A 25854-nucleotide genomic window follows, 5' to 3' on the forward strand; every position below is an offset into this window, starting at 1 on the left:
GGGTTTATAGACAGATTCATCTTTCAAAGCAATTGCAAATATGTTTTCATCTTACAGAACAATTACCATCAAACCTAGTAGGGATGTTGGATAGTGTGTAATTGAATAATCGTCATGCACTTTTCCCTTGTTGATGTCAGTGAAATGGCCCTTGTGATCCACTGGTGCCTTCAGCACCATTGAGAAGTACCTCTTGCGATTTATGTATTCCTTCGGAAGGTGGTCAGGTGCCAAGAGAGGGATGTATGTTCCATCTGTTGCCCCACCACAGTTAGGGAACCCCATCATGGCAAAGCCCTCCACTATATCTTCTATGTTTCCCAGAGTCAGTACCCTCTGTAGCAGAAGGGCATTGATTGGCTTGGTGACTGTGATCACAAAGGCGCCCGCTGTAGATATCCCCACTTCAAACTGATTCCCAACTAACTGGTAGCTGTCTTGCATTGCAAACTTCCACAGGGCAATTGCTGCTCACTTCTCCACTGTCAGAGAGGGTCTCATTCTAGCATTCTTGTGCTTCAGAGTCGGGGGAAGCAATTTGCAAACTTACCTGTATGAGGCCTTACTCATGCAAAAGCTTTTAAGCCACTATTCATTGTCCTATAGCTGCATTAATACGTGGTTCCACCAGTCTGTGCTTGTCTGATGGCACCAGAACCAGCGTTTCACTGTGTCTAGAGGATCGAATGCCGGTGGCATTTGCCAGTCATTCTAGTGCTTCACAGAAGAATATGTTCATGGCCTCCTAGGGTTCTTCTTTGTTCCAGTGGACCCTGGACACACTCTGAACATACTCCAGCATAAAGCTCACCATAGTTAATATAACTGCTATAATACTTCGATACTCAGTAGAATCCACAGTAGGTTCCAGGCTTACACTGCTCTAGTGTCTGTGTAGATAGCTAGGAGGCATAAAGGGCACAAAGAGACTGCTTTCAAGCAGGGATGGAGGGAGGAGACTAATGCATTATGGGACGCTGATGGCATGTATCCAGAATTACTCACTGCATAATTTTGGTCCCACCGTGCACTGGGAGCATAACCCAGCATAGAAAGGGTGCAGAAACTGTGGCATAACTACCCACAGTTCACTGTTCTCAAAGTCAACAGTAGCCTCCCTACTGGGGATGCTCTTCTCCAAGCTTCTTGTGCACATTTAGGGACATGCACCGTCAACTTTACAAAAGCAGGTGCTAAAAAGTCGACCTTAATACATTTGACTTTATCTTGTACTGTAGATATGGCCTCACAGGCAGTCAATGATAAATAGTTTTGTTGGTCTCAGACAAAGAAGTTATTCGTTGCTATACATAGGCAGTGGCACAGGAGGTAGAAGTCCAGGGGGTGCTGTAGCACTCCCAAGTTTTGCTCCCAGTGTCCTGGCTGCCAACTCTGAGCCCCTGCTGCCCTGATCCTGCCCCCTACCTTGGTGCCCCTGCTGCTCAGACACTCTGTTGCCAGACCCAGGTCCCACTTGGCTGCTGGCCCCGCATACGTGGTCTCGGCTGCTGGCCCCATACCCGGAGCTCTACACTCACTCTAGCTGTGGCCCCAGCCTCCACTGCATTATCCTTGCCTGAGTCACCTCTCTTCCACCAGAGCCACGGTCCTGCTCGCAGTCCTAGCTTTAGGGGTGAGGTGAGGACATGGACATGGGTTGGGGGATGCAGTTTGGCATCCCCATTCCAAAAACTTTTCCAGCATCACTGGCTCTGTGATAAGAAATTCAAGTGCCAGAGCCATTAAGCACAGAGATACACCTCTACCCTTTGGCAGTGCTTTCTCTCCAGTAATCGCAGAGCAATGGATGCAGGCCAAAAAGGTAAACCAGTCTGTTTTTGGCTTATTCAGGCAGGCCTGGGGAGAGAGCTGAAGAGAGACACACCCTTGAAGAGGGATTATTACAGGTTCTAGAGGCAAAGAGGAAATGGTAGTCCTTTTGACATGTCATCAGAAGGGAGAAGGGATCCGTGGCTCTTAAATAGTTATAGGAAAAGCTGGGGCAGCTTATAATGAGGGGAAGGATCCCCAAAGTTTGAATAAACAGCCATGTGTTTAGAGCCCTTCCCCAGACCTTTGGTGGTTTGGCCATCATGAACACAGTATCTGTTACATCACATTTGTAAATTGTACATTGCAATAAATCTCATATGCTAACAATACATTTCATTTTCTGGCAATATTTTATGGCAGGTATGAAAGGAGAGTTAGGCGCCTGGGGACCACTTGGCCCACCAGGCTTAAAAGGTGAAAAAGGAGAGCAAGGCTCACCTGGACTACCAGGTATTGTAAATATGATTGTAGTGCATAACATGTGCTTTTCGAGTGGGTTTATTTTAAGAACTGCAAAATATCTAATGCATTTTAAATTTTATTTATTTCCTTAACTTGACAGGGGTTCAAGTTACTCACAGTTTATGAAGACCCTGATCCTGCAGGGTACTTAAGTCTATGGCTAACTTTAAACATCAGCATAGTCTCACATCTGTTGGAAGTTAGGCATCTGCTTAGATTCCTTGCTGAATTTGTGAATAAATCCCTAAGGGTATGTCTACACTGCCACCCTAGTTCGAACTAGGGTGGCTAATGTAGGCATTCGAACTTGCAAATGAAGCCCGGGCTTTATTTGCATATTCCCGGGTGCCGCCATTTTTAAATACCCCATAGTTCGAACTACCTGCCTGCGGCTACACGTGGCACGGACTAAGTAGTTCGAATTAAAGCTCCTAATTCAAACTACCGTTAAACCTCCTTGCAGGATATTTAAATCCCGGGCTTCATTTGCAAGTTCGAATGCCTACATTAGCCACTCTAGTTCGAACTAAGGTGGCAGTGTAGACATACCATAAGCCCTATAATATTAATATTGTCTGATTTGTGATTTTTTTCATACAAATGTTTAGAAAGATCTGACTTGTCAGTATGTTAAACTGGTTTGAAGGCCACCAAGTACTTCACATGACGTTGTCAGCCAATTGTGATGAAGTCTAGTGCAACATAGTTATTGACTTCTGTGTTCGATGCAAACATTTTGTTGTCTTGATTATTGAAAGTATTGACACTGATAGCAGTTAATGGGGCCTATAAACATCATAGCCTACTGAGGATTTATTTTTACATGCGCGTTTGATATACATAACTAATACATCTTAAGCCTCTTGGGGCAGAGACTGTCTTTTTGTCCAGTGTGCTACATACTGTGCAAACAATGTGGTCTTCGTCTATGACTAGGGCTCGAAGGCAAACCTTGTTTCTTAAATTCTTCCTGTTTGGTGCAAGTTTTTAAATTATTATCTATTTAGAAAAAGTTACATTGATGGACATTAGAAATAGTGAAATATAAAAACAGCACTATAAAATTAATAAATACTTTCAAAAGTGTTATTTAAAATATTTTAAGCCTTCAATCCAGAGTTTTAGTTTTAAAATAATATTACAGTTGTTATATTCCAAAGGACAGCTCTTTATACTAAACTCCTATTTTGACTTTTTGCCCATGCTAACTTTGCTGCTGATCTGTATAAAATGTTTCAAAAAAGAGTTTTTGAAAGTGCTCCCCAAACAGCAGACTAGTTTAAAAATGCAGGAACTGTGCATTTCAAAGCAAAACTAAGCAACAATCTTGTTTTATGATCTGCCGTGCCCACACTACTTCTGACACATGAATTTAATAAAATGTATTATTGTTTTGTAAGTTCCAGTGACGGACAACTGTGATGATATAAGGTTCCACATACTTGTGATATGTTTCTGGATTCTCAACTCTGATAAAAGGGATGAACATTGCACCTTTGTTATGGTCAGGATATCACTTCTAGTCCAAAAACAGAATTAATCTTTGTTCCCTCAAGAACAGAAGTCTATTTACTTACTCAGCCTAGAGTATCTGATTAACCCTGTTACATTTCAGATTTTGCTAAAGGAAAGCAACACAACAGGTGACCTGTTCTTTTGCTGCCCAAGTAAAAGAGTGCCATCAATTTTTGTTTTTGACCGTTGTAGCAGCCTAAATATCTTCTCCCTGTAAGTCATCCTTATAGATCACACTGGTGTGACAGAGAAGTGGATGAGGTAGAGATTAAAGTGATGATAGTGGAAGTCATCATGCTGTGAGTCAGCTCATTTGCAGCACAGAGCGTTTTCAAAGTTTTGGCAATGGCACAGACAGTTGTAGCTCCTCTGCTATAGCATCTTCAGAATTCCAGTCTTGACAACAGCACAGTGAATCGTGGCTTTGTTTGCTCAGAAATATAGAGGGTATTTTTCTATCTAACTTATCCCAGTAGATTTTGTTGTGAATACCAATCCAGCTGCCTTTATATATGCAGATATGTTGCATGGGGACGAAAGCAACATAAGTAATGATATGATTGAATTAGATCTTGTTTTGCTGTAAAACCCAATGACTCTCATAGTGCCTGATCCAAAGTCCCCTGGGTGTTAAAAATCAAGCAGAGTATTGACTTTGTATTGGGTGTATGTTTAGCAGAGAACATTAGTGCTTCCTTACTGGAAAACAAGGTGCCAGGTTCCCTCATATGAGCAGCTGTTAAGCCATGGCTCAGAAAGCCAGAGAGCTACTTTTACTGCCTTTCTGAAATACTGTATATTTTAATTTATGAATGACTAAACTAGATGGTGCCATATTTTCCATTAGTATTTGATTGAAAACACTTTCCTGCAATTTGTTTGAGTTCAATTAATCTTCTAAAGAGTTAGTCCTAATTTAAATTGATTACAATACCTCAGGGAATTCTAAGTATCTCTTTTGAAACAAGCCATTATGTTGCTGTTAAGCACTGTAAAAAAAGTTCTTTCTCAAACCTACACAGAAACAGCTGAATAAGAGCATGAAAGCCAAAATACAGATTCTGTAGCCTCTGGTTATCTAACCATAATCAGAACATAAACACAGTCCCACCGACACCAGCCCAGCAATGATGCTGGCGCACAGACTATATTTGCTACAGTAAAACAGAGGAAACAAATGTTTACCACATCAAAAAGGTCAAGATGATAATGGAGAAGAGTTACATTTTAAACTTCTAAAATAGTACAGATAATGGCCTTCTAAAATGGAAATTATGGATAATGTAGCCCTTCTAAAATGAAAAGTACAGATGATTTTAGCATTAAAATAATGTACTTGATTTTTTTCAGGTCCTTCTCTGCCTTCATCATATTTCAGCCACTTCGTTAACAGCATGAAGGTAATTACTTCCCATTTTGTATCTTAGTTCTGTTCAGCTTTTTTAACCCTATATTTTAATAGGAATTAAATATAAGATAAACATTAACATGCACACAATAATTGATGTATATCAGAAATTACAAAGTTGTTTATTATACAGCTATTCAGATTAATAGGTGAATAAACAAGTTATCATATTACTGCATATTCTATCAAATGTAAACAAAGAAGATTACTACCATATAAAACATTATATAGGTTTTACTACGAAGCATTTTCTTTAGACAAATTTTATCAAAACAAATCATACCTTGGCATTATCTACTTCAAATCTTCTAGCATAAGTTAATTCCTCTATATTTCTCAAACTCTTTCATGCCAACAATGGAATGAGAGAATTTTTACTTTCAAAGAGACTCTCAGAGCACATTTAGCTGCATTTAATACATGAAAGATCAAGTTTTGGACAGACTCCTGTCATTCCTTCTCCCAGACTAGCTGATGATTTTCTCTATAGGATGGACAAAGTACAAGGAAAAGTCAGTGCCAAGAATTCTCTCCTTCCATTCCTCCTCCTTCTCTTTCTCTCCTCCTCCCCTCGTCCCCCCAATAGGCAGTAACCCTTGCTTTTCTGTACATCTTTAAAATTTCACACAAGTTGAACAAATATTTGGTCTGCTTTTTCAGTGAGTGAAGGAAAGGCAATGGAGCCTGTACAAACCATTAATAAAATAAAAGAACTGTTGGGAACCAACAGTTCTGTCTCTGTTTGTTCCAAAATGGCTTCTAAGGAAAACCACCTTACCCAGACCTCCCTATTTCAGCATTCATCTGTACTCCCGCTATGGAATACTTTAAGTGTTGGAGTTGAATATGAATGGAATATTAACTTAAAATGCTTTTATTTTGCTCTAACTGAATTAGTTCTATCCTGTCTTGTGTCAATATAAGATTTCTAGTGTAATGAAATCAGAATATTATAGTGATGTCACCAAAATAAATTAAATCAAAATATTATGTAATGGTATAACCAATTCCCTTCTTGAAACCAATATAACCAATTTCTTGAAAAATTATTATAGAGGAGGTTTGTTATCAGATTTTCTTCCTGCTCAACTAAATCCAGTTATACTTTCTTTGCTGTAATGTGTAGCCTGCATCAACTCAAAGACAGAAATTTTCCCTATTGGATAGGATGTGTCTTATTTGATTTAACAGAATAATATTTCCACCTTAAGCAGTTGCTTTCATCTACAAAGTACTATAAGATGAGATGCCATACAGCAAGCTTTACAACTCCATTTACCAGGAAACAAAAGGGAAAATCTGTCAATCACAAAAGCTATAAATAGCCAAGTTTCCCCACTCCTTTCCTTCAGTCTGTTTTGCCACCAGTCCTGGAACTGACTAATTCTTGTTTATTCTTCCGCTGCATCTATGTACAAACATATTTCTCAGAAAGAAGAAGTAAGGAAGACCAAGAGAAGGGTAGAGGGAAATCAAGGGTCTTACAGAATTACAGAAGGAAAATAAGAGAGGTTGGAATGTCTGTTGATGTGGTTCTTATTCAACTGGGAGAACTGCAACTTAATTGTTCCAGACTCTGTCATTCCTTCTCTCAGACTCACTGGTTTTCTTTGTAGCATAGGACAAGAAAAGTACAAGAGAAAATCATTTGCTAATATTTTGCGTGCCATCTCTTCTCCTATCCTACCTCCTTCACTTTCTCTCCACCTGTCTACAGTAATCCTTGCTTTTCCACGCACCTTTAAATATCAGCTTTATTTGTGTGAAGTTTGTGGTCTGCTTTTTCAGTGACTGAAGGAAACTGGCTCTTTGCACCTCCAACTTTCTGGTGGATGAAGGTATAATTGCAGTATGGGATCTTGTTTTGGAGCACAGCAGAAGGAGAACTATAATAAACACCATTTCCCCTATCTCTGGGAGAAATCCTGCCTTTGCAGCCTAGGGAAATAAATTATTCACTTTCATTTTATATCACTGAGGAAGGGAGTGATATCAAAAAGCAGATTTTAAGATCACTATATCCTATACTGAGACTTTTTCATGTAACTTTATAGGATCAGTGTCAGGTTCCGATTTTGTCTCAACTTAATTTTTGTAAATGCTTTCTCTTCTAAGGGTGAGAAAGGAGACAATGGAGAAACTGGCTTCAAAGGGGAAAAAGGAGAACCAAGTGGAGGTTTTTTTATGTCAGGGCCTCCTGGACCTCCTGGAAGACCTGGACTAGTTGTAAGTGATGTGGTTTGTCTTGCAACAGAAATGTACATGGTTATTTTTAGTAAGAATAAACTAAATAAACACAAAAAATAAATGAGTGAAATGTAGCCTACATTAAATTACTATAAAATGGGTGCATTAAAAAATGTACTCAAAGAGTAATTACCAATGATTCACTGTTAACATGAAAAGGCATATCTAATGGGATCCCATAAGAGTCAGTCCTGAGTAAACTACTTCAATATTTTCCTTAAGAACTTGGATAGTGGAGTGGAGAATATGCTTGTAAAATTTGTGGATGGCACCAAGCGGGAAGGGGTTGCAAGCACTTTGGAGGACAGGACTAGAATTCAAAATGACTTTGATAAGTTGGAGAATTGATCTGAATTTAAAAAGATGAAGGGCTTTTTAAAGTGCAAAATATTTCACTTAGAAAGGAAACTTCCAATGCACAACTACAAAATAATTGGCTCTGTGATAGTAATGCTGAAAAGGATCCTAGGGTATGTCTACACTACAAAGTTAATTCGAACTAACGGACATTAGTTTGAATTAACTTTGATAGGCACTACACTAGCGCTCCGCTAGTTCAAACTTAATTCTAGTGGGAGGCTAGCCCTCCCCAGCTTTCCCTGGTGGCCACTCTGGCCAACACCAGGGAAACTCGTCTGCCCCCCTCCCGGCCCTGGACCCCTTAAAGGGGCACAGGCTGGCTACGATGCCCGTGCCAGGTGCAAGCCTGCCAGCACCCAGCCAGCAGACCCTGCACCTGGCACGGCTCGAGCCAGCCACCCGATGCCCCCCAGCCCTCCCCCTCTTCCCGGGACCAGGCTGGCGGCTCCCGGGAGCTTGCCCAGGACCACAAGAGGTGGGCACCCGCCTGGTCCAGTGCAGACATCGTGGACCTCGTCCACGACCTCCGCACTAGGCACAGGAAAGCGGCCGTCTAGGGCAGGAGAGCTGCCAGCCTGGCCACCCAGGAGCAGGTTTGCATGAAAATCAAGGTGGTCCAGTGAGACCCCCGACCCTGAGCTTAGAACATAAGAATGGCCGTACTGGGTCAGACCAAAGTTCCATCTAGCCCAGTAGCCTGTCTGCCGACAGTGGCCAACCATAGGGACCCTGCAGGGGATGGACCAAAGACAGTGACCAAGCCATTTGTCTTGTGCCATCCCTCTCCAGCCTTCCACAAACTTCGGGCAGGGACACCACTCCTACCCCCTGGCTAATACCACTCCATGGACCCAGCCTCCATGAATTGATCTCACTTCTCTTTAAACTCTGTTCTAGTTCTAGCCTTCACAGCCTCCTGCAGCAAGGAGTTCCACAGGTTGACTATTTGCTTTGTGAAGAAGAACTTTCTGTTATTAGTTTGAAGCCTGCTACCCATTCCTTTCCTTTGGTGTCCTCTAGTCCTTCTATTATGGGAACTAATGAAGAACTTTTCTGAATGCACCCTCTCCACCCCACTCATGCTTTTATAGACCTCTATCATATCCCCCCTCCATCTCCTCTTTTTTAAGCTGAAAAGTCCCAGTCTGTTTAGCCTCTCTTCATATGGGACCTGTTCCAAACCCCTCATCATTGTAGTTGCCCTCCCCTCTCCCACCCTCTCTCTTCCCCTCTCCCACCTCCTTTTCCCAGTCTCCCCCAGTTTTGTTCAATAAAGAGAGATTCTATTTTTGAACACAATTGTCCTTTATTCTGTACATCAGGAAGGGGGGCTAGGGAGGGGTAAGTGGAAGGAGGTGAGGGAGGAATGGGGTACGAGCTCCCGATGGGGAGGACTGGGGTGGCTCTGTGGGCTTCTGGGGGTGGAACCTCTCCTGCAGCCCCCCAATTGCCCCCTCTCCCCAGATGGCAGCCTGCGGCAAGTGCAGCCGGGCTGATGGCCGAGTGCTGTGATGTGCCCAGTGTGGGTATTCCGGGCAATCCAAGCCAGGACTGCTTTGCAAGCGGGGCACCCCTGAGAACTGTCTGTCCAGGGTGGGGGTCGGGTCCCTTTAAGCACAGCCCTCGGCTAGCCTGAGGCAGCAGCTCCATGCTCTGAGTCCTCATCTGATGCCCTGCCGGCACTGCTTCCGGCCATCCTTAACCCCGGTTCAGGGTCCACTCTGTGTGGACATGCTAGTTCGAATTAGCAAAACACTAATTCGAACTAGTTTTTTAGTCTGGATGCATTAGTTCGAATTAACTTAGTTCGAATTAACTAATTCGAACTCAGTTAGTTCGAATTAGCACTGTAGTGTAGACATACCCTTAGGGTTTATAGTAGATCACAGGCTGAATATGAGTCAACAGTATGATGTAATTATGAAAAAAGCTAATATTCTGAGTCTATTAAAAGGAATGTTTTAAGGAATGTCATATGTAAGATATAGGAGGTAATCATTCCACCTTACTCCAACTAAGACCTCATCTGTACAGCGCACTGTGTACAATTCTGTGCTCTGCAGCATGGAAAATATATGGACCAGACAGTTTGGAAAACCTGGCCTATAAGGAAAGGTTAAAAAAAGGTGCATGTTTAGTCTTGAGAAAAGAAGACTGTGGAGGGAGTGGGACCAGATAAGTGTTCAAATACATTAAGGGCTGTTCTATAAAAAACAATGATGAATTCCTCTCCATGTCCACTGAAGGTAGAACAAGTACTAATGGGCTTAACCTGCAGCAATGGATATTTAAATTAAATGATTTTATGATGCCGCAGAGGATGGGGTCGGAGTGGGAGGGGTTGTTGGGGTTTTTTTGTTTTGTTTTGTTTACTAATTTAGACAAGTTAAAGTAGGGAAGATTTTGAATATCAACTCTGAAGCCCTAGCCCTGTAAACGTTTAGGTACATGAGTAATATTTCATGCAAACAAGCAATCCCATAGAAGCTGATGGGACTACTCATGAAGTAAAGTTAGACACATGCATACATATTTCCAGGTCTGAGGCCTACATCAGACAACTGAACAGATCAAAAGTGAGCTACAGGTTTATTTGTGATTTAAAAAAATGCAATTCATACTTAGTAACTGAATTAAGAACAAGATTAAATCAAAGGAGAGCTATAATCAATACATTTGAGTATGAGGACAGCATCTCTCACTATTGCCTCGTTAGCTCACAGTGGCTAATAAAGGTTAAGAATAAAAACATATAGTAATCTGCCAGTGGCAGCATTCTCAGCAGAAGTCGTTCAGCTGTGGAACTAGTCAGAAAAAGCCTTCATGACATACTACAAGATCTGCTGGTTTGTTCAGGTTTTTCCTTGAAAGATGGCTTAGGGGTGTGGGTTTTTTTAAGCTGTCATTCTAGGTTGTAAAATCACACCATATCATGAGTGATTTTTATATTTCTATGTACATGTGTAAATGTGTATAGCTATGCATATTTCAGAAGTTTAAAAATACAAATAAAATGCAATAACATTCATTAATACATGTATGATGTTACTGGTTATATCTTATAAGGGTCAAAACAATCAGTACAGAAATTATATAGCACTGTGCCAGAAAAGACAGAAGATTTGTGGCACCTGGGAAGGAATACCAGGTTAGGCTAACCCTTGCCAGCAGCAAGTCCCAATTTATCCTGCTTGACTTTACTGGGAACTGCTCACTTTGCACTAGTTTGTTTGCCTAGCAGAGGAATGCTTTGCCTGAAGAACAACAGAGGCTGGATGACAGATCCACTGCAGCAGACAAGGACCAGGCATTTCTGATGCATGGCCTAGATCTGCTCCATGTATTCAGGTTGGCCTGAAGCATGTGAGGGAAAAGGGGCTGAAAATACATGGGGATCATGATGCTCTCTGCCAATTTTCAAGATCCTCTATTCTGGCACTCATAAACTGGGGGGCTAGCTAGATGGTGTCTTTTTCTTTTAAAGGAGAATACAGGGTGAGGGATGGGGTAGAAAGCTGGGATACTGCTACAATGGGGGAGCCATTCAGGATAAGTCATGTGTCCCTGGGGCTGAAACCTTCTAACAGGTATCCTAAGATAGTCTTGACACCATTTTAAGTATATGAAACATGAAGTGACCTAAGTTATGCGCTAGAGGTGCAGATGCATTGTGAGTAGTGTACAGCATTAGGGAGGAAATAAGGGTATGTCTACACTACCCCCCTAGTTCGAACTAGGGGGGTAATGTAGTCATCCGGAGTTGCAAATGAAGCCCGGGATTTGAATTTCCCAGGCTTCATTTGCATGAAGCCGGCCAACGCCATTTTTAAATGCCGGCTAGTTCGAACCCCGTGCCGCGCGGCTACACGCGGCACGGGCTAGCTAGTTCGGATTAGGCTTCCTAATCCGAACTAGCTGTACGCCTTGTGCCACGAGGTGTACAGCTAGTTTGAATTAGGAAGCCTAATCCGAACTAGCTAGCCCGTGCCGCGTGTAGCCGTGCGGCACGGGGTTCGAACTAGCCGGCATTTAAAAATGGCACCGGCCGGCTTCATGCAAATGAAGCCCGGGAAATTCAAATCCCGGGCTTCATTTGCAACTCCGGATGACTACATTACCCCTCTAGTTCGAACTAGGGGGGTAGTGTAGACATACCCTAAGACACACAGAGCAGATCCAGGCACCTGAGACAAGATTTTCAGAAAGTGTTGTTAAAAAGGGGGGGGCTCTAAATCCATAGTTTAGGCACCTAAACAGTAAGATTTTCATTTTCTGTTGTCTTCAGTGAGAACTACTGAGAACTCAGCATTTCTGAAAATCAGAACTATAGACTAAACTATGTCCAAACGGGGTTGGGGTGAGTCGCGTCAGGCTGTTGCTATTGAAATCAGGGAGTTTGTCATTGCTCACTCAGGCTGCTGCATGTGTATCATTTTTGTGTTTAAATATTAGTCTTCTGCCTTGACAGGGGCCAAAAGGGGATTCAATTGTTGGACCAAGAGGCCCCCCTGGATTGCCTGGCCTACCTGGACCACCAGGGTATGGAATAGTTGGACCTCCAGGCCCACCAGGCCCTCCTGGGCCTCCAGGACCCCCATCGATATATGGCTCAGGTGAGGGAATTCTGAACCAGCTTTTCCTCTGAATGTATGTGTGTGTGCACACTAGCATGTCTAGCATCCCTTCTAAGCTAACCACTATGTCCCATACCCTGTCATATTCCCACCCTACCCATCTGTCTATTAGCTGTGCAACAGAATTATCCAACACCCGAATAAACACAACTCGCTGGGGAAGATTCAACACAACTTTTGTAAAGGAAAAGCTCTGCCTCCCTAATCTGTTAAAATTCTCGGAGGGAGTCAACAAGCATGTAGATAAGGATGATCCAATTGATATTCTGTAGTTGGATTTTCAGAAAGCTTTTAAGGAAACTTGGACTATGTCTAGACTACAGGGATTTTTCAAAAAAAAATTGGCCTTTTTTCGAAAAAATTTCATCTGTGTCTAGACTGCTGTCGTGTTCTTTCAAAATTAAATCGAAAGAATGCAGCAGGTTTTTCGACAGCGGTAAACCTCATTTTAGGAGGAAAAATGCCTTTTTTTTTCCCGCAAGAGCTCTTTCGAAAAACGCGTTCTTGAACGCAAATGGGGATTTTTCAAAAGAGAGTGTCCAGATTGCCTGGGTCCTCTCTTTCGAAAAAGCGGATCGCTTTTTTGAAAGTCTTGTGGCAGTCTAGACGATCTCTTTCGAAAGAGGCTTGTAGTCTAGACATACCCTTGGTAACCAGGGGATAAGAGGGAAGGTCCTCTCATGGACCATTAACTGGTTGAAAGGTAGGAAACAAAGGTGGGGGGAATAAATGGTGAGCTTTCACAATGGAGAGGGTGAATGGTGGGATCCCTAAGGAGCTGTACTGGGCAGTTACAAAGGGATCTCTTAAACCTGGGTGACTGGGCAGCAAAATGTGAATTGAATATCAATATTTTAAATGCAAAGTAATGCACACTGGAAAAAATAAACCCAACTACACAAATACAATAATGGATTCTGAAGCAGCTGTTAGCACCCAAAAAAGAGATTTTAGAGTCACTCACGATAGTTATCTGAAAACTTCCATTCAGAGCACAGCAGCAGTCAAAAAGGGTACCCCGTATTTTCGGAACAAATAGGAAATAGATAAAAAATAAGACAGAATCATAATGCCACTATACAGATCCAAGAATATTGTGTTCAATTCTAGTCACCACATCTCAAAAAGAATACACTGGACAGGGATGTTAAATATTGGTTAACTGAATAGTCAATTAACCTCATGAATTCTTATCAGTTACTTGACTATTCTTTAGTCCCCAGGGGTAGGGCCAGTAGCCAGTGTGCTCCAGCCCCATTCCTAACACTCTGTGCTGCTGCCTCTGTATCAGAGGCAGTAGCATGAGGCGCTAGGCAAGACATAGTCTGCAAGGGGAGCCAGTTTAAAAACCAGCTCCCCTCATGGACCAACTGCCTGTCTCTTGGCAGCAGCCCTTGTTCAGAGAGGGTAGTCTAAGCTCCTGGACCTGGCATGAGCTGGAACTGAGCTAGGCTGCTTACCCACCTGGCTCCTAATGCACTTTAAATGCAGAGCTGCAGTGGGGGTAGGTTCTGAACCCTGCATGAACGAGGGCTGAACCAGGCTGCTTGCTAGTCTGCTAAACAATTTACTGGTAAGTCAGGGGAGGAAATGCGTGTAGTCTATAGCAGGGGTTCCCAAACTATTTGACACGGGGACCAGTAAATCCATTCATGAGCTTTGGGAGGACCGGTAACATTCATTTGCATATTTGCATATTCATTAAGCAAATCATGAATATTCAAATATGTTCTTTCTGGTCCTCCCAATACCCCCAGTGCCAGCTTTAGCAAAGCTTTTGATACGGTCACCCACAATATTCTTGCCAGCAAGTTAGGGGAATATGGATTGGATAAATGGACTGTAAGATGGATAGAAAGCTGGCTAGACCAGGGTTTCCCAAACTTTTTACTTCAGTTGGAATCCGTTTTTTTTTCAGTACTGTTTTGCAGCCCAAAAATATAAACGCATATAACAAAAATTAAAAATCAATACATTTTCAGTGCTTCGCCCAGCTGCATCTTCTGCCCAGCCTGGGCCAGGGCTTGGGGGACCCAGCGTGGCATGGGCATTCCAGGAGGTGGGAGCAGGAGCAGATTGGTGGTAGGGTATCTGGCTAGGAGGGAGGGTGCAAGGAGAAGTAGGGTTGCCAGGTGTCCAGTTTTGTACTGGACAGTCCGGTATTTGAGGGTTCTGTTCAGGAAGCAAATTGAGAAAATACCGGACATATAAAATGTCTGGTATTTTCTAATTAGGTAAGTTTTATTATTATTATTATTAGGTGTATCAATCCGTAGCTGCAAACTGCCTGGCTGGTAGATGTGCTCATGCTTCATGAGTGTATCTACCAGACAGGCAGTTCGCAACTACTCGAGGGAGGCTATGGGGCGGGCAGGGCAAATGGAATCTCCAAAGCCAGACTCACTCGTGTGCCTGGGTCAGTCCCGTTTCCCGCCGGCCGATTCACTGCCCCTCCCCCCGCTTCTCCTCCCGATCTCCTCCTGTCCAGCCCTGCTGCCCCTGTCCAGCCCTTCTTCCAGCAGCTGGTTCTCCCATCTTCCTCCTCATGATCTCCCCTGTCCAGCTCCCCCACCCTCCGTCTAGCCCTGCTTCCGCCGGCTGATCTCCACCGGACAGTCCCGCTGCCCCCAACCCTGCTTCCCAGTGGCCAGTTTCCCCCACACACACACACCTCCTTCCAGTCCACTCCCCTCCAGGCAGCCACACTGATGCCCGGTACCTGGCCGCGACCCATAGTTTGGGAAATGCTGACATAGGCAATACCCAAACATTTTGAGTTTTCACACCTTTCAGTTTTCAATCCCCAAAAGAGCTTGAAAAAAGAAAAGAAAAACAAGCTGCTGTCTCTGGTAGCTGACCCCTCAGTGTGAGGCATTCAGATACACACAGACAGACATTCCAGGACACAAGAATCAAATCATCACCTTAAAAAAGGTGATTTTCATTACAAAAGATAAACTTGATAAAGCATACTTGGTTGCTAGATGTTACAGAGCAACTAAGGAAAACAAATTAAAACACAGAGAAAAGCCTCTGGGCACAGTGCTAGATGGTAAATGGGGAGGGGAAGCACAGAGCAGTTCAAACCAAACGACAAAATAAAGAAAAATGACCCTGAATGCAACTAGATTCGCTTTTCCCCCCTACTTACTTTCAGATTTATTTTTGTTCAGTCCACTCCCATGCCCCAAAATTCCTTGGAGTCCTGCCTGGGTTTAAATCATTCTGGGCTCGTCTACACTGGCCCCTTTTCCGGAAGGGGCATGTTAATTTCAGAGATCGTAATAGGGAAATCCGCGGGGGGATTTAAATATCCCCCGCGGCATTTAAATAAAAATGTCCGCCGCTTTTTTCTGGCTTTTAGAAAAGCCGGAAAAGAGCGTCTACACTGGCCCCGATCCTCCGGAAAAAGCGCCCTTTTCTGGAGGATCTTATTCCTACTTCGAAAAAAGCGGCGGACATTTTTATTTAAATGCCGCGGGGGATATTTAAATCCCCCGCGGATTTCCCTATTACGATCTCTGAAATTAACATGCCCCTTCCGGAAAAGGGGCCAGTGTAGACGTAGCCTCTGTGTCTCTCAGCTCCTGGTTTTTGTCTCCCACACAAAGAAAGCAGGCAAGGAATCTATATCCAATTCAAATGTCAATACTCTCTCTCGATTGGTTCTCCCAGCCCCCTGGCCAACAGCTTTGCTAGCTACCTGACTTTAACCCTTTAGTCACTGGGTGCTGGTTAGCACTCCTCCTGTCCATTACAATCTCTCCCACCTTCTTCAGAGGCAGACCTTTTATTGAACCTGGTCAAGCCAATTTATTCTGCCCCGCTCTCTCAGTTGCAATATAATTATCAGAAGTACTTGTCTGCTTTCCTGTCTACATGCAAGCTCACTTATGACTGAATTAACCATTAGCAAGATAGCAAAAACTATATCAAACACAGACAGATAAATAATATTCCTAAAATACTCCAGATATCTAACATGTCCTCCAGATCAAGCACTGTTTGAAATCGCTTAAAACCCAGTCAGACTAAATAAAACATTCCAGACAACCGTCAGGTGTGTTTCTTGCCTAGACTTTTGGTTACCTGTTCTGTCACTGACCTCAGTTTCCTTCCTACACATCCTCCTCTCTGCTTTATTAAGAAAACTGATGAATATCCATTTAGTACATCTGAGTGGAGCCCAGGCTTGATTTTGTCTCCTTTTAATTAGGTTACTGCTTAGTCATGTCATAGTGCACATGCTGTAGTGTGGGAGACAGGAAAGGCTAACTTCTTGAATGCTGACTTTGAATCAAGCCTCTGTCCCTTGCTACAGGCACAGAATGCTCTACAAAGATTCTCAGAAGTGCACCGGAATGATGACTCTGTAGTTGGCTTCCTGGTTACATGAGAGTTAATGAAAAACATATTTTGGAAACGTTAGCAGCACGAAACAGCAACAGGGGATTTTTTGTTCTTCCATTAACTCATCATCATCACATGTTTTTATACGCTAATAAAACAAGCCTCATAGCGTGTAAATGCTCATACGATATGGCTTTCTGAATCTTGGGAGGGGTGTTAACTACTGTTTTAAAATGTTTTAATGATGTTGTATTTAGCATAAACTAGTTCAGACTGGAAGGATACAAGAATATAGTAGCAACAAGATATAAATGACTTTTTCTTTAAAATATATTTGGTGTAACTTTTTAATTTTTTCCTTAATTAACTTATACTCCTCTCGTGTCACTGCGGGTGTGATCCCTGACCCACTGAAGTCAGCAGAAGCAGGATTGGGCCCTTTTCTCTGTGCCCTTTTCTTTTATTATCCCTCCCATGGAACAGCAGAGAAACTCAGGAAACCTTCCTGTAGGCTTTGGATGAAAAGGAGTGGGACATTGTGTAAAGTGCAGCCACCTACCCTTAACAGATTTTCTCAGAGACAGTCATCAGGGGAAATTATCATGACATTTCTCCTTCAGTTTGTAAACACTATGGGTGTGTCTAGACTACATGCCTCTGTCGATGGATTAGACAGATAGGCAAAGGGAAATTAAGCCGCGATTTAAATAATCGCGGCTTCATTTAAATTTATATGGCTGCTGCGCTGAGCTGACAAACAGCTGATCAGCTGTTTGTCGGCTCCGCGCGCTAGTCTGGACGCGCTGCGCCAACCTGAAAGCCTTTTATCGACATCCCCCTTATGCCTTGTAGGATGAGGTTTACAGGGGATGTCGATAAAAGGCTTTCATTTCGATAGAGGAGCGTCGCAGGATCTTATGAGGGAGATAAGGCAAAAAGCCACATTTATTGTAAAGATAATAATAAAAAAATAAAGAAAAGATAGAATCGAACAACGTTGTTTAACTACTTAACCCTTATACATATAAACATTCATTCATCCAGTCATTCAGGTTCTGTGTATTTGTTATAGTTACCAGCCTGGAAGTTGCTTGTGACAGAATACTGGCCAGGTATTCTGTACACAAGTGATGGTAGTGGGGAGTGAAGTCCTGATCAGATGCGCATCTGAAGCTCCTGGTAGGCTGGCAGCAGAACCTTGGACTCTGATTCCATAGTTTTTTAGTCCAGTTCTTATAGGAATTTCTTCCTATGCCAGTCTATGGAAATTGCTGCATCATGCTGATGTCTCCAGGGTGGCTGCCAGGTGCTCGTCAGTGATCTCATTGGGTGGACCTCCAGTACTTGGTTTTCTCCACTTGACGCCTTTTGGTTGCACTGGCACCTGACGCCTTCTTCAGCCCTTTGTTGCTGTATTCTCAGGCTGGCACCTCTCAGAACCATTCATTCATCATCCAAGCACTCTCTCTCTTACATACAGTATTTTGTATAATAATAAAAGTTGTAGTTACAAAAGTTTCTGGGTGGTATTGCTTAAAACATTCTCTGAGTGCTGAGTAAAGTTACAATGTTTTAAAGAGAACAGGCGTCAATTATGTAACAATGCCCTTAGTCAATTACAGGGCTTGGCTCCCATAGCAGAGTTAGTGGCTTGACAATGCATTGTTACAATGTATCTCTGCAATGTCAATTTCAAGCAGCCCCTTGCACAAGCTTGAGCATGCCCTGGGACACAGAGAGGGGGCTGTTTCTGGCTACATAGGATTATATTCTTAACAGTTCTAAGTTACATGACCTAATACATTATATTCTAAAGGGGCAATAATAATAATAAATCTAAACATTTAACAATCTTAACTAATAATAATAATAAGAAGAAGAAGAATTAATAATAAATCTAAAACACTTTAAGTTGTGGGGAACAAATTATGGGGGGGTCACTTCCATTTGGAGGAATCATTTTCAATACATTAATATGTTATCCCTACACAGACTAGTGCCCGGAGCCGACAAACAGCTAATCAGCTGTTTGTCGGTTCAGCGCGGCAGCCATGTAAATTTAAATGAAGCCGCGATTATTTTAATCGTGGCTTCATTTCCCTTTTTCGAATACACAAATCTACATGCAGGTAGTTTAGACGTACCCTATGTGTCAATGTTGTGCATGTTACAGAGACTGTCACACAGTTTGCAGAGTTGCCAGCATTTGAAAAAAATTCAAGCTACCAAATATTGCCTCACAACTTCTCCCTCTTTTTCTCACAAAAAAAAGAGATGTGAAGTGTATTTTTGTTTTGTTTTATCAGCTGCATTTCCAGGACCACCAGGTCCACCCGGGGAGCCAGGGTTACCAGGAGCCAGGAATCTGGTAAGAGAAGAAAACTTCAGTTTGCCATTTTGAGAGCATGAGTCCTCTCCCATCAATGTCAATGGAAACACTCCAGTGGACGGTCAATACTGCATCACTTCTCTCTTCTGAACAATACATTTTCAGGAAATAGAGCAAAGAAAATAAAGCTCAGTTTGGTTATTATTAGCATCTTTTCCAGATAATTCAAAAAGATGAATAGGGTTTTAAACCAGTGGAGGTACTGTCTGTTGCAGACACAGGTCAGGACCTCTGAAGAAGTATGTAAAATGGCAGCTTGATATTTATGATTAGAATAAATAATACAGGCAGTCCCCGACTTACGCGGATCCGACTTACGTCTGGGCGGCTTTGCTCCTGTCCTCCTGGTCTGCTGGGGGGGGTCCAGAAAAGCCACTGGACACCCCCCCAGCAGACCAGGGACACCCGAGCAAAGCCAGACACCAGGCGGCGGCTTTGCTCTGGTGTCCCTGGTCTGCTGGGGGGGGGGGGTCCAGCGGCTTTGCTGGACCCCCCCAGCAGACCAGGGGGACAGGAGCAAAGCCGCGGAGCACGCCCGCAGTGGGACAGCCCGGGCGCGCTTGGGCTGTCCCACTGCGGGCGTGCTCTGCGGCTTTGCTCCTGTCCCTCTGGTCTGCTGAGGGGGGGGTGCAGCTAGTGCCCCCCCCCCCAGCAGACCAGGCTTTTCTTGCCTATCCCTGGGGTAGAGCAGCTGGGGGCTGCCGGGTTGGTCCCGCAGCGCCGCTCCGGACCAACCCAGCAGCACCCCAGCTGCTCTGCCCCAGGTGTCCTGATTCAGCCGCTGCTGGTCAGTTTCAGCAGCGGCTGAATCAGGACGCCTGGGGCAGAGCAGCTGGGGTGCTGCTGGGTTGCTCCAGTAGCGCCGAGGAGCCGCGCTACTGGAGCAACCCGGCAGCACCCCAGCTGCTCTGCCCCAGGCGTCTCCAAGTCAGCCGCTGCTGAAACTGACCAGCGGCTGATTACAAGAAGCCCGAGGCAGAGTTGCTCTGCCCCAGGCTTCCTGGAATCAGCCGCTGATCAGTTTCAGCAGCAGCTGACTTGGGGACACCTGGGTTTCTTAAGTTGAATCTGTATGTAAGTCAGAACTGGCGTCCAGATTCAGCCGCGGTTGAAACTGATCAGTTTCAGCAGCGGCTGACGCCAGTTCCGACTTACATACAGATTCAACTTAAGAACAAACCTATAATCCCTATCTTGTATGTAACCCAGGACTGCCTGTACTCAGCCAGTCTTTCTTCCAAGGAAACTAGAGACCTAAGCAGAATAAAACCCAGTAATTCAGGTCTCTATTTCAGCAGATGTTGCTCTTAAAAGGAAAGCTTCAAGTCCCTACAACCACTCCACTTCAGGTGTGCCACTGTCCCCAGCACTTTTGAACAGAGACCTTTGAGAGCAATGCCTGCCTTGTCATGTCCTGTACTAAGGGTCTGGGCTGATGAGAGACTTCTCTGGCTCCTAAGGGGGAGCCAGCTCCAGGCCCCCTGGAAAGGGTGAGGTGTCAGCTGAAAGGGGCAGGGCTAGTAGCCCCTGCAGGGCTGCCAGGGCTGCTGGGCACACACCATGATTTAAAGGGCCCAGGGCTCTGCCACTTTGGAAACCTCACATCCTAGGAAGAATAATGTTGAGAGACACCTTGAATTCCCAGTACCCATAAGTTCTATGAAAGTAGCAGGCATCTCTAAAACCCACAATATCCATCAGTGTTCATTATCTAAGCCCAACTCATACCATCCAGGGAGGATTGCACCTCTAGAGACTAAGCGTTCTGATCAACTAGAGCAGTGCCAACTTCATTGGTGATAACTCCTGTGATGCCAGTAGTTCCCCAAACTGCACAGCATCAAGCAGTACCATTAAAATTCAGGTCACTCTTAGTGCCACGTGCTTTCAGCTCTGGTACTGCAGAAGTTCAGATTCTTTAAGGATTTGGTCATTTCACACAAACTGGAATTGTCTCTACTGATGGGTGCTGAAAGCTTCCTTCCTTACCTGTAGCATACCATATCCTCACACAGACATGCTCTTCGATATCCCCTTGAATGGATAGGCTCCTTGTCTTAATTCAACCATTTGCCCCACTCTGGACTATGAGGGCAGCTCTCTGATTCCCAGATTTCTGTTCAAAGTTTGCTCAATTACCAACCCAAAGTTTACCCTCCCAACATTCTCTCTATAAGGGAGTCCTTGAGGCACAGATGTGCATGGGATGTCCCAGACTCTCCCTGGTATGAGTATTCATTGGTTCCCCTTCCCTTCCCATATGGACCTTCCCACTGGTCATTCTGGGTTGTATGCGCTGTCTGTAGGGAATAATTTACCATTTGATACTCAAGGAAATATTTCTTATCTGAAGTCTTTTGGAAGTATGCATCTTTGCCTCCATTAGTAAGTCTTGGAAATTCTGTTTGAGATCAGGCTTGAATCATCATTTTCTGAGAGATGCCTTCTTTGTTTCTTGGGTGAGGAATCTCCTATATATCTATGTTCTGATGCTTCTCAGGGTTTTGAACAATATCAAGCTGGTCAGAGCCAAGGTCTTCCTAATTGCACCAGCATGGCCCAGACAAATATAATTACCATGCCTGATTTGCCTCTCATCTCTCCCTTCCCTTTGATTATCAACAACTTCCAACCTGCTAATCCAGGTCTCAGGACAAGTTCTTCATCCTAACATGACAACTTTGCATATCATGTCTTGGCACCTGGATGGCTCTCAAGGGTAGAGCTTTCCTGTTCAAGAAATGTAAAGGTTGGGTTAGTAGTAGAAAGGAACCAACTAGAAAGACATTATCTGCCTCTCAATTTATTAAAAGATTATCAAAACTTGTTTGCATGTGCTGCAACTTGCTCCAATGTGTCATTTCAACTTGGTCCTAAATTTCCTGAGGAGGCAACACTTCAAACTATTGGCCATGTGTTCCCTTTGGTGAAAATGGCTTTTTTAGTGGCTGTTGCCTCCAGTAGGACTGAATGATGAGGAACTTAGCTAGTGGACCTTTCCTACACCACATTTTATAAAGAAAAGGTCTCTCTCTGTCCATACCACTTTTTACCGAGGGTCACCTCAGACTTCCATGTTAACTGGTTCATTTAACGTCTGGTTTTCTACCCAAACCTCACAAAACTAAAGAAGAAGATGCTCTTCACACCCTAGATGTCAGGAGAGCATTAGCCTTTCATTTGGAAAAGACTCTTCTGGTTTCTTCTCAAACCAACTGACATAATATCATTATTATGTGGTTTGAGTTTCAGCCTGCTAATCACATAACATCTTAAAGGAAGAGGCCTTCTGCTATTGCTAGCAGACAGCTCAACATATACTACAAACTGAGAAAAACTGCAAGGGAAAAAAGTGAGATACAGAGATCTGATCACAGCAAGCCACAGCCTTTATTCAACTGGTATTTCTGAATATTAAGTTGCCTGCAGTTAAGAGAAGAAGGTCTTTTCCTTGTAAGATTCTGTTATGGAACTGGCATTTCTTTCTTCCTTCCTTTCTGGAATACCAGCTAGACAAACCCAGCTGCACATTTTCATTTTGTGTAATTTTATTTGTTGCTTCTTCTGGCCCATAGCTTAGGAATATGATTAAAGCTGCATCTTCAGTCAGACATTTGCTTTGAGATTATGTCTCATGAAAATCAAATCAACCAAATATATATAATTATTAACTGCACTGATTCTAATTGGATCAGAACAACAAGAAAAGAGATAATAACAACAAAAATGAATTGAGTTAGCCCAGGTTGGGAAATACTTTACAAGCTACATTTTTTCCCACTCCAACTGCTAATGTTGTCAACTCAAACATCTTTTGAACTCTGCCAGCTCAACCTAGTTTTCCAGGTGTAGTAACCGCACAATGGGACCAAATGTATCACGTGTAATTCTGGTCGTAATTTTTGTTATACCAAAAATTAATTTGAACTACACTCATCAAAGTTCCCAGTTTCATACACAAAAGCTAATTAATGCCAGTACAATTTATCATGATCTTTTTATGACACACAAACAAAATTGGGAAAATGAGCTAGGATAGACTTTATAAATATTTATTGTTCAAAAAATGATTTTCATTTCTATGACTTCCTCTGATTTCCAGTTGAAATAAATTTTTTTCTCTTTTATTTGCAGATGTCCTTTACTTTTGATGATTCTGTTTCCTTGTTATTTGACAGGTTACAACTTTCAGAAACATTGATAGCATGTTGCAAAAGGTTCACTTAGTAGCAGAAGGCACATTAATCTACCTGAGTGAAAGTAGTGAGGTGTTTATCCGTGTTCGAGGAGGATGGAGAAGATTGCAGGTATTATTGCATTGTTGAGCCTGCTTTCCAGTTCTTCTCAGTGGTTTTGATGCAAATATTCTTTAAGGGGAGAGTGTGGGTGCTAAGATTATCTTCAGTACAGTTGAAAGAAATGTGATTAATTCATGTCTGTTTTTGCTCATCTCTTCATTGTGTGCTCTTCCAGCTCGGTGAATTAATTCCCATTCCAGCTGACAGCCCTCCACCTCCAGCAATTTCCGGCTATGTAAGTGCAAAACTATCTATGGCCTATGAAAAATTACATCAAAATATTCACAAATTGGGAAAGTATTTTGCAGATAGGCTCCCTCTCAGCAGGATTTTTCACTATTGTGGGTGACCTCTCAGCTCCGTGCATTTATCACTTCACTCCATTCAGCTCATTAATTTGTTCTTACTAGTCATTGGCCAGCATATTTCTATTTCACGAGGCTCTGCACACTGCAGTGATAAATCAGCATCTCTGAAGCAGTGCCCAAAACATGTGTGCTCTATTTTATAATACTGAAATAAGTCCTGTTGAAGCTGAGTTTCTTACAAGGAAACAGAGTGCATAAGTAGATAAAAGTCCAGAAGCGTGAGACCCTACCATCGGAATGGCTTAGCTACTGAAAGTAAGGTTATGGAAATATTGTATTTAAACCCACTTATGACTTACACCATCAGTTACATTGTCACTGGTGAATGTGAGCCAAAATGTTTGCCTACGCCTATTCTAAAACCTGCTTTATTTATTTATATGGCTTGACATTGTGCTGATCATCATCATACAAACATACAGGAAGATGTGATCCTTGGCCCAAAGAATTCATAATGTAAAAAAGACTAAGACAAAAGGGTTGGGGGGAGAGGGAAATGAGATACAATGCTCAAAAAGAGTGATTAGGCTGGTGATAGATATACATCTTATCATTTGTGTTAGCAGGAAGTGTGATTATAAGGTGACATGGAATGAGACAACATGCCAGGAAAGGAAAGAAGGGAGAAGGTTTATGAGGAAGAGGGGTAGGAGGATATCAAAGCCAGCAGCCAGTCAACATATGAGGGAAAATGCACAGGGCTCAGATTATAAATGGCAGTATGCAGACTTCCCAAGTCCTGTGACATTTTTCAGTAAGAGCAGTCCTCAACCGGAACTCAGAGCAGCACTGAAGACAGGAGTGGGAGGTGTAGAATGCTCCAGGCAGCCAGCTCCACCTCTTCCACACAAGCGCCCCCACCTTCCTTAGAGGCCCAGCGAGACTGTTAGCCCTGCTTGTAATATGACTTCATCGTCTATGTGGTTCAATTTTTATCTGGCAACACACAAAATTCTACAATATTCCCAGCAACAAATTAGAGAACGAAAATTGTCTTTTCCTTGATGAGATTGTTGTATTTTAACTCTGATTTATTTCTCTCTGTTGAAATAACAGGGATTTCAGCCTCTTCCAGCACTGAGACCAGTTTCAACTATTAGAAAACCAACAGTAAGTATGAGAATTACATTAGAGGCACTATTACAGCTGAATACCTGAGGTTTGGTCTTTAAGTAGGGATTAAGCCAGGGGTGGCCAACCCATTAGAGCCAAAGAGCCAAAATAGAGGTGGACAGAGTGGGAAGAGCCACATATTGGGGGCGGAAGGAACTTGTTGAGTAAAAAAAAAAAAAAAAAAAAAAAGGGCAGCTGCACCAGGGGGAAATAGGTGCTGGTATGCCCTGGAGGTAAGATGGGCTCAGGACACAGATTTGCAGTGGGTGGATGGTGCAGGAGTGTTGTGGCAGAAGACTGAGATGTGTGGGTACAGGAGTTTGGAGATAGGAGAGGCTCAGGACAGGGGGTTCCAGTGTATGATAGGCTCAGGTTTGGCATCTGGGGGACAGGAGGAATGCAGGAGTGTTATGATGCTGCAGCCAGATGGGAGCTCAGCCCCAATTGGGGGCTTGTTGGCCAGGCTTCATTTTCAAATAAAATATTATGTCAAACACAACATGTTTCAGCATTGTCTTTATTTATGAGAGGGGCGGGGAACCTGTTTTGAATCAGGGGTCACTGACCTACAGAAAAGTCAGTTGGGGCCACACAAGTGAGATGCAAAAATCAACCCCTCTAAAAAAAAAACAAGCCTCACTAACTGTGCTGGTGGGAGCAGGGGACAGAGTGCTGGGGCAAGGTGCTGGTGGGTGCTGGGGCAGGTGGCAGGGTGCTGGTGGGGGGGCTCTGGCCAGGGGAGGAGATAGGGACCTGGGGATCCCGGGTCTCAGGAAGCGCACAGGTTGCTCTTCCCCTCCCCTCTCCTCCCTTTTCCACCCATAAACAGCTGGCACGCTTCCTGAAACACCAGGTCTGTCACTCGGCTGAGGACTTC

At 43.4% G+C, this 25854-nt stretch overlaps 1 protein-coding gene across 5 annotated transcripts in view; it reads left to right on the top strand.

Annotated features, from left to right (window-relative positions):
• COL15A1 (collagen type XV alpha 1 chain) overlaps positions 1 to 25854 on the top strand; it is a 268400-nt gene that overhangs the window by 228388 nt on the left and 14158 nt on the right. For all 5 annotated transcript variants that reach the window (XM_075921580.2, XM_075921581.2, XM_075921579.2 and 2 more), the window contains 8 exons: positions 2194 to 2283; positions 5161 to 5210; positions 7334 to 7444; positions 12294 to 12438; positions 19116 to 19177; positions 23377 to 23505; positions 23672 to 23731; positions 24921 to 24974. In XM_075921580.2, coding sequence (XP_075777695.2) covers positions 2194 to 2283; positions 5161 to 5210; positions 7334 to 7444; positions 12294 to 12438; positions 19116 to 19177; positions 23377 to 23505; positions 23672 to 23731; positions 24921 to 24974 — 701 coding nt within the window. The remainder of the gene's footprint in view (positions 1 to 2193; positions 2284 to 5160; positions 5211 to 7333; positions 7445 to 12293; positions 12439 to 19115; positions 19178 to 23376; positions 23506 to 23671; positions 23732 to 24920; positions 24975 to 25854) is intronic.

The sequence above is a fragment of the Pelodiscus sinensis genome, chromosome 2 (genome assembly GCF_052426305.1).
Source record: "Pelodiscus sinensis isolate ZL-2025 chromosome 2, ASM5242630v1, whole genome shotgun sequence".
Taxonomy (NCBI): domain Eukaryota; kingdom Metazoa; phylum Chordata; order Testudines; family Trionychidae; genus Pelodiscus; species Pelodiscus sinensis.